This window comes from Bombyx mori, chromosome 11 (genome assembly GCF_030269925.1).
Source record: "Bombyx mori chromosome 11, ASM3026992v2".
NCBI lineage: Eukaryota > Metazoa > Arthropoda > Insecta > Lepidoptera > Bombycidae > Bombyx > Bombyx mori.
Genome location: NC_085117.1, coordinates 14,782,430 through 14,791,633, shown reverse-complemented (window position 1 = coordinate 14,791,633; position 9,204 = coordinate 14,782,430). Strand labels below are relative to the sequence as shown.

At 33.5% G+C, this 9,204-nt stretch overlaps 1 protein-coding gene and 1 further gene across 2 annotated transcripts; one reads left to right on the top strand and one right to left on the bottom strand.

Annotated features, from left to right (window-relative positions):
• Positions 1-17: 17 nt before the first annotated feature.
• On the top strand, positions 18-4,299 carry LOC101745784 (uncharacterized). The gene is made up of 4 exons (XM_038013866.2): positions 18-267; positions 360-610; positions 1,299-1,453; positions 2,680-4,299. The coding sequence occupies exons 1-4, from the start codon at positions 121-123 to the stop codon at positions 2,901-2,903; spliced, it is 777 nt and encodes a 258-aa protein (XP_037869794.1). The 5' UTR covers positions 18-120; the 3' UTR covers positions 2,904-4,299.
• Positions 4,300-6,621: 2,322 nt separating this feature from the next.
• Positions 6,622-7,627, bottom strand: LOC100301978 (putative cold-induced protein; the record flags this gene model as incomplete). The annotated part of the gene is given in 2 exon segments (NM_001161343.1): positions 6,622-6,707; positions 7,221-7,627. The product of NM_001161343.1 is annotated as a putative cold-induced protein (mRNA).
• Between the last annotated feature and the right edge of the window lie 1,577 nt (positions 7,628-9,204).

Sequence of the window (9,204 nt, the reverse complement as noted above, 5' to 3'; positions counted from 1 at the left end):
AAACAAACTGGAATGTTGGATCAATAATGAAATATTAGCGTTTGGAGTGATTGTTTTCTTTCCTAATATTAAAAACAAAAACTTGTTTTAAAAGTAAGTTTAAGATAATTACGAGTATACATGATGTCAAAATTAATAGACGATTTGTTTGATAAGAAGAAGGATGAAGCACCGATGCTGGACTTGTCGAAAACTGTCATAAATACAGCTGAAGAATACAGAGCCGTTCTTGATAAAGTTCCGGATTTCAAAACTAGACCAGAAAAGGTATTCTATATTGATATATTATCCACTAACAATTAGGCTTAGTAAAACATTTTATATAAGTAATTTGATAAAGTGTGTTGTGAAATAAATAGGTAAAAGCTGAGGACATAAAAATTAAAGATAAAGTTGAGGATCAAAAAACGAAAACGCCAAGAAAAGAAATAAGGGCGTACGAAAAATTAGGAACAAGAGGTTATGAAGAAAAACATTTCACATTTATGGATCCCATACCGGTAGAAATGAAGGGATTGAAATTTGAGGAGCTGTGTGCTGTGCCAATTGAATGGAGAATGTTAACCTCTACAAGACCTAAATCTAAATTAGATGAAGAGTATTTTAATAGGTGGGTTTTTGTTCACTAGATGGATGGACGAGTGCAAAGCCGACGTGCTGCTTAGCAGTTAACAAAGCCCTTAGACATCACAACCTGAATGTCTCCCAACTGCCATCAGCCACGAGGTCGAAATCTGAACTTAATTGAAGACATGAGTGGATGGGACATGATACAATTTGTTAATTTTCAGAAAACGGGCAACAAACTTTTGTTACTTGTACTTTTTCTTCGTACAAAACTCCCTTATCACATGCAATTTCTAAAAATAGCCTTTAAACCCAGAGTTTTGAGGTCTAATACAGTTTATAGGCACATAACACCTTCAATCACTGTAAAAACTCAAAAATCTTAAAAATTGTTCTTAACCCTTCATACACTCGTGTGTTCAATTATATTACAGATTTCCAACCCTTCAAAGAGAAGGCATGGCTACTTTATGGCAGACATTAATGATAGACATGGCCCCAAATCATGCGGGCGTACAAATCGCCCTACCACCAGTAATTCTCGATTTTTATCAAGTAAATGTTATTATTCCTAACATCCTGGAAGTCGTTCGTGAGCATGTAATTCCGCTATTTCGTTTATTAGTATTGTCATTACATTTCATATACATGTAATGTTACATAGGTAAATGTACCTAACTGCCTATATACTGTTGTTTAATAAAAATTTGAAAATAATTCTATTATTTTAGACTGATTGAATTAGGCAAGTCTGAATTAAGGACAAAAACAAGAGATAAAAGAGAGTATGCTAAAAACACTATGATCAGAAAAACAAAAAATCGTTCTGGAGTGACTGAAACCAGAATCCCGTCCTGTCCTGAATGTGGTGAAGAGTATTGCAACGGTGAGGCTTTCTTCACTAGCTGTCAACATCAAGTTTGTTGTCAAATATGTTGTAATATCAAACTTGTGCGATCATCCTTTTTATTTTATTAGTTTTATTTGTATGACAACACTTTTCTTAATAATTAGTTAATAGCTTAAAATTAGCCGTTATTTAACAAATAGATGGACGAACCGACGAACTAGTGATGGATTTAGGCTTGATGCCGCCCTAGGCCCTGTTTATCACGCCGCCCTTTATATTAGAATGCATTTCATTAATACATATTAATTCAATATTTTTACTTTTTATATAAAAAAAATTTATAAAAATTCATTTTCACGCATTTTCAAAGGAGACTGACTGTCTTTACTTTTTCCGTCTATAAAATTTTGGCACCCCTCAAAATATGCCGCCCTAGGCCCAGGCCTCACGGGCCTAGACGTAAATCCATAACTAGGCTCACCTAAATAAGTCGTTACCGGATCCTATATACACAACGTGAATTTCAATTTTAGAAACTAATATATTGCCCTATTTCTGCCGGAAATAAGTAGTGACGATCCATTAACGGTGCTTTTAAGCACCGGCCACCGCCCTTACCGAACCCGTCGCTTGCGACGAAGGGCTCGGCTATTAAATTAATCCATAGACACAGCCCACTGAGTTTCTCGCCGGATTTTCTCAGTGGGTCACGTTTCCGATCCTGTGGTAGATTCTGCGAAGCACTCCTATTGCTAAGGCCAATGTTAGCAACACCTCTGATTTGAGCCCCAGCTCACCTACACGCTAGGGTAGCACTGATATAGCTTCTCAACGCTCAAGGCTTCTTTACTGGTGGTAGGACCTCTTGTGAGTCCGCGCGGGTAGGTACCACCACCCTGCCTATTTCTGCCGTGAAGCAGTAATCTTTGTTTCGGTCTGAAAGGTAGGGCAGTCGTTGAAATCTTAGAACTTATATATTATATAGGTGACGCATTTACGTTGTAGATGTCTATGGGCTCCAGTAACCACTTAACACCAGGTGGGCTGTGAGCTCGTCCACCCATCTAAGCAATAAAAAAAAAACAAATGGATAGGTAGGAAAAAATGGTAATGTTTTCTAATTTAAATTGTGGAACAACCGTTATACAATATAATTGCGACTTCGTCTAGCGTCCCAACCACTTGCTCGCATTGATATTGTAGAAATCATATTACTAATCCTTTTAATACCCGATTTTTGATATATGTATATATTTTTTTAGGGAAAATGTGCGCTATAACCAACTACGATATGTTTGCACGTTTAAAAGTGGAAGTTGAAACGAAAACATCAAGAGTACAGGTCGCACCAACACAGGGCGCGGGTAAGCTGCGCCGGTTACGACGCCGCGCGAAACGTAAGCCTCGAAGCAAAAGTGCCGCACCGGTACTGACGAAATCTAAACTCGTAAACAAATCTGGAGCTAGAAGCGATTCTGAACTTTAACGTGCTCTAATATATATTCAATCTAAGCATGATATTTGATCAATCTTAAATCCGCATATGCTGCTTTAAAACAATACGTTTAAAACAAAACTTCTCATATCAGCTTTTAGAGATAAAATTATTTATAACTGATCAACCTACTCATTTTTCAATTGTTGTACTTCGCTTACCTACTACTAGTCAAGTAATTTATTATAGCTAGGTACGTAAATAAACTACTTTATTAATTATGATACTTATAAGAATCTCAATTTTTATACTCTTTCACATTCTTAATTTTTTTTACAATCAAATAAAAAATATATGAAACGTGTTTTTTGTATTTTAATTTTTACGAACCAAATCCTTAGTGGCTGTGAAAACAATCCCCATAACGTATATTTTACCCGAATTTAGGCCGGTGACACTGATATGGTCTCTCTAGAGTGTAAACATCAGTGTGCTTAGTGCATAGGTACTACATTGTGTTAACTTTTACGCTATCGAGAACGTTAAAAAGCTCGCACTAAGCACACTGCTTAGGTCGGGGAAAAAACGAATTGATTCCGCTAACCTTGTGAGTATAACATAGAAACATGACATTACTACTAGTTTAGTATTTCGATAATAATCAATACTCGATTAATTTATAATCAAACCAGTAAGAAGACAAAATGTGGGAAAACTGGAACGCTAGCTAACAGGCGGAGTATATGGTTGTCAACAATTAGATTGACATACGTCGATCTAAAACTACTGCTTAAAGGAAAAAGTTGAAATAAGAAAGATAAAAACGCCAACGGTTTTTAAATTGTTGTTAAAATCGATTACCTAAAAACTCTCATGTCACGTCAGATAAACAGATAGATCAATATCACTCATTTATTTTTAAAAAAATATTCATGTTATACAATTTTCGAGCCTATAACAACAACAATTTTAAGAGTTTCGCAATTTCGTTACATCCACAGGACTTAGTGCATACTAGGCCGACCAGTGTACTTAGTGCGAGTTTTTGAGTTCTCGATAGCGTAAAAGTTAGCTCATATTTGTATGGAATGCGATCGTTTGCCTACGTTTGCCGCTAGGGGCGCTGTTCCAACTGCATACAAAATTGGGTTAACTTTTACGCTATCGAGAACGTTAAGAAACTCGCACTAAGCACACTCAACCATTCATTATTGTAATTACTTAATGTACATTAAGCAATAATATCTTTGTAATCTAAATACATTAAGTTCGTCTGTAAGGATTCATATCAAAATGTTTGCATTTAGTACCGAAATATAAGACTTGTAACTTGAATAGTTTTATTCTTTATACTCAAAAATATAAATATATTTACAATTTGCTCTCACTAGACTGAATTTACAATATGGAAACTGGGCACTAGAAACCGTCGAATATTTTTTTAAATCAAGGTATGTATGTTAGATGTAGCGTTATTAACTTAATAGTAGAATTTAACTATCAAGAAACTCCTATTCTATAGCTACACTTGTGATTTAAGGCATCCAATTGTAGACAAACAAAGCAATATCTGCTTAATTCTGTACGACAATGATATTTTTTTAAGATAAAGATCTTGAGGTATTTTTAATCAAAATTAGATATGGTTACAGACTAAATGACTGGAATAAAATTTTAATTTACATTGTTTCTGGCTCCACTTAGATGTCAGTGCAATTCAACAATTAAAGCCATAAAAATATGTTTATTTGAATAAGATAAGTAGTAAAAATATGTTTATTCTCTATGTATCTATAGCAGTCAGCTTTAGTTACAGGTAAAAGTAGTAAAATTACAACATTGAACTCCAACATACATAATATTCATAGTCATATAATATTATTAATTACCTACTTCATTTATGCATTATTTAGAATGTTTTTCTCACTACTTAATGCTACATTTGATGCTTAAACCTATGTCACAAAATAGGAATCTGCAATAAAAATCTAATTTAGCAGTTTAAATTCGTTGAAATTTATTTCTCTAATAATGATATACCTATTGATTATGCACTTTCTTTACTTTTTTGTAAGATAAAAACAAGACCCTAGATTATTATTTTCTAATATCATTCTGTAATAAATAGAAGTCTACATGATGCTTTCGGACGGAAAATGAACAATTTTTAATCTTTTGCAAGAAATGCTACTGGCTATTTCAATTAATGATGAAAATTAAATGATCCCTAGTTTTAAAAAGATTGTTAGTGTTGACGTAACCACATTCATTTGGTCCAAATCAGGTCTCATCACAATTTTTATATTTGTCATGGAAATCACAAAAATATAATAAATAATCTCCCACTTTTCATACTAATAAAACAGGTAGGAAATAATTTTCTACAGAGGTACAAGTTATTTACTGGAATGGCATTCCGCTTTTCTAAGTAACATTTATTTTATTGTATGCTCGCTACTTAGAGTAAGGTGAAAGTAAAAGATTTACTTTATGAAACTAAGGTTTGGCAGCAGTAACTTAATTTTTAATAAGATTAGTCATAATGAGAATATTGATATTAAAGAGGACATCCACTTATCTCTACAAGCACCAGAAAATTTACTATGTAAACGTTATGGATTTATGTTCCTCAAAACATTTATGTAAAAAGGAAAACAGTATCGATTTCAGTATTATTAAGATTCAGAACAATCTAATATTTTAAATGACAACACAACATATTGCAGATTCCCAATATTCAACTTTTTAAGTTATGCAAAACAGCATTTATGACCCATACAAAATTATATTATGCACAATAGAAAGAAAAAAAAACAATAGCTAAATTATTATGAAAACAAGTCAACAAACTAATGGTAAAATAAAATATGAAACTTAAAACATGGACGAACTTTACCATATATGTAAAAATTTAAGATAATAAAATATTATTTATAAATAAATTTCACACCCTGTAAAACTACAACCCTTAATTTAAATAATAACACTTCTTCCGTCATTAAAAATAAATTGACAAAGATCATAACTTAACATCTAATAGACCATCATCATTCATTCTTGTATTTCAAAACTTTAATCTTTTTATGGAATAATAAAAAAGATCATAATTTTATCAGGTGTGTGAGTGGCATTGAGCTAGCAATGTGATGCAGCTGTTTGGGCTGCACTCCTTCAAACAACTCACATTTCACTGGTCTTTGCGAGCTTTCTTTTTTCCTTTTTTGGATGTTTTTGATTCTGTCCAGGTATCTGTAAAAAAATGCCACATCTCAAAGCACATCAACTTATTTATAAGACATCATGCTGATTGCAGAAAACACAAATAATAGAAGGTATCTATTGGAACAGAATCTTTGGTATGATAAATTTAGAAAAACATTTTTTGGAACTGTTTTCTAACGTCAAACATTTAGTAAAACTTTGTCTTCTTTTTTGTAGGAGAATACACACTAATAGTTAAATGGTTCGAGTGGTTTATTGGTATTTGAAAATCAGTTAAAATAGGATATGTTACAAATAATTTAAGAAATACTTACCACCAAGCTCATCAAAAGCTGGTGCATTCTGATTTTCCTCCTGTTTCTCAGGCTCCAAGTTTTCCTTCTCTACAGAATCTGCTTTGATCTGAATTAAAATTAAAATAACTAAATTAACCAGACCAAATATTTCATTCTTATTTGTTGATATTTATGTATAAAGAATTACAACCAAAATCCATACCTCACCAGCCTTTTTCTTTATTTGTTTCTCTTTATTTTCCTTTTTTTTATTGCTTCTGAGATCTTTAACGTCAGTCAGCTCCTCAATTTCATTGGATCCTTCATCATTCACAATTCCCTGGTCTCGGCGTTGAGCCTATTTTTTAATCAATTTTATAATGTAATTTATTTTCACAATTATGTGGGATAATGACATTGAATGTATAATCATTGGGAGCATTTTACAGATCTACTGTGATAATCAAAATATATTAAATTTTATTTGTACATTTGGATAAAGTATAACACATATGAGTCGTCTATTATCAAAGGTGGCAATCTGTGCATTTGGACAAAAAAATGTTATTGATATGTCAATACAGATTGATTTGAATATAATCGTCTCCTTCAAAGAATACGGTTCAAAACCTGCATTAAATAAAGGTTAATACTTAACCTGTTATTTATCTAAGATGTCATTCAGAAGAGTTTTGTGACTGCCAATGGAATACAAAGTCAATAATTCGTTTTTCTGATTTGCCAATAATTGTCCAAAAGTCACATTGCCGGCTTTGATAATAGTCGACTCATATATACTACAAAATTAGAGTTTTTGAAGATAATCAATAAGAATCCAAAGAACTCAATTCAAATTTTCCAATGTTCCTACCTCTTTCATTGCACGTTCAAATTCTTTCACTTGTTCTTGAAGTGCTTTTGTTACATTCGCATCTAAGTTAGGGCCTTTCACACTAACAATTTTAACTTTCTCACTTGAATCTTCATTAGGTCTAGCAGCTTCAACATCTGTATCCTTTGCTTTTTTAACCTTCTTGATGGGACTTTCTTTTTTCTTTTCTTTTTCCTTCTGTTTTTCCTCTGGAGCCTTTACTTTCTTTTTTTCTCCTTTCTTATCATTCTTTTTAGGTACCTCTTCCCAATTACCATCATCAAAGTCAGCAGGTTTTTCAACTTCTGCACCAGCCTTATTCTTTCTATTTTTCTTTTCAATAACTGCTTCTTTTTTAGCTAACTTGGGTTCAACAGATTTTTCCTTAGGCTTAGGCTTGTCAGCTTCCTTTACTTTTTCCTCCTTTTTCTCCTTAGATGGAGATTTCTTGGAGGAATCAGCCTTGGTCTTCACATCATCAGATGTAGATCGGTTGGGTGAAGACTTCTGTAATATTTAAACAATAATCCATATACTTATACTCATATCACTACAACTAATTAGTCAAGGTCAAGGCTGGACTAGCTTATTATATACATCACAACTTTAAATGGAATTTACAAAATACGCACTGAGAACAAAAAAACTAAATGACAGACAACGTCCTCATGATAATGAAGCATATGGTTACGGGTTAAAAATAAAATGAGCTGTTATTGACATGAATCAGTGACCATCAAACAATACCTTCTCCTTTTTTTTATTCTTGGCTTTGGCAGATTTCTTGTCGTCCAATACTAGCGGCAACTTGTCGAATTGCGGCGGTTCAGCAGAACGGAACCCAAAAACAAATACCAACGCCGCACAAACTAAAACAACGGATACCACCGCAGCAGTGAACACGACCTGTGCGTTAGCCACTTGTTTCAGGATCTCCATTTTCCCTATTTAGTACTAAGACTACAACTTTTTTATTGTTCACATACAAATGTGTCGATATGGTATGATAACAGCCAACAAATTAAACACTAAATGATAAAATGAGACACGGAGACATGATGACGCGGCTGTGACGTGCCAAAAAATTGCGATAGTTGTATTTTAGGTTACCACTGTTACCAGCAGTGAAAATTAAACTTACAAGAGTTACAAAATTACTCGATTTTCTGGTTTTTATTACCTGGTCTACTTTAGATGCACTCTAACATGTTGAATGGTATAGTAGTGATGGTAGTAAATGGTGATCTATAAATGTGGGCTTGCTTCCCTTTTAAAATACCTTATAACTACTACAATTCTCAAATGCTTTAAACTTGCGAATCATTAAGTTATGCAAATATTACTTAAACATGTAGACTTTTATTTTCATTGGATTTAAGAAGGAAAGAAATAAATATATTGGCCTTAACGCACGAACAAAAATGTATTCATTGCAAATCCCAAAAATTTATTTTTGGGTTTTCTGATAAATTACCTTGATCTCTCTCAATCACATCAGATTTCTTACCAAACCGAATGTTGGCTAAAAAACCAAGTAACTAATGTCCGTAAAAAACTCCATGGATGGATTCCGAAGTACGAATCTCTAATGCCGGTCACTCACATGCGCGCAAATATTCGTACATTGTACGAATGATTGCGCGCATGTGAAAGGCTGTCAAACATTCATTCGGAAAATTAGCGGCTGTGCAAATGGGTTCGGTACTCAATTTGCCAACCCGTTTGCGCTTCCTCCTACACTTGTTTACGAATGTCTCACGAATTTCTCCTCCTTTTCAATTCGTCAATAGAACATTGAAGAGAAAAAGAGTTTTGAATTCTTTCCCAGACATCATTAACAGCCATGCTGTTTTTATGAGATTTCTTTTGATGAAGATACGCTACACAGTAGACGGCACGATCTATGAAAATAGCGAAACGTCCGTTGCCTTCACAATCCTGGGCGCAACTGGTCACACGAATGTGTGGGAGACTACGCGAAGGA

What these genes read in the sequence shown, in the direction of transcription:
- LOC101745784 (XM_038013866.2), top strand. Translation starts at nt 121, where the DNA reads ATGATGTCAAAATTAATAGACGATTTGTTTGATAAGAAGAAGGATGAA. An exon ending in GATGAAGAGTATTTTAATAG is followed by an intron (nt 611 to 1,298) that starts GTGGGTTTTTGT and finishes CTATTATTTTAG; the next exon opens with ACTGATTGAATTAGGCAAGT. An exon ending in TGGTGAAGAGTATTGCAACG is followed by an intron (nt 1,454 to 2,679) that starts GTGAGGCTTTCT and finishes ATATTTTTTTAG; the next exon opens with GGAAAATGTGCGCTATAACC.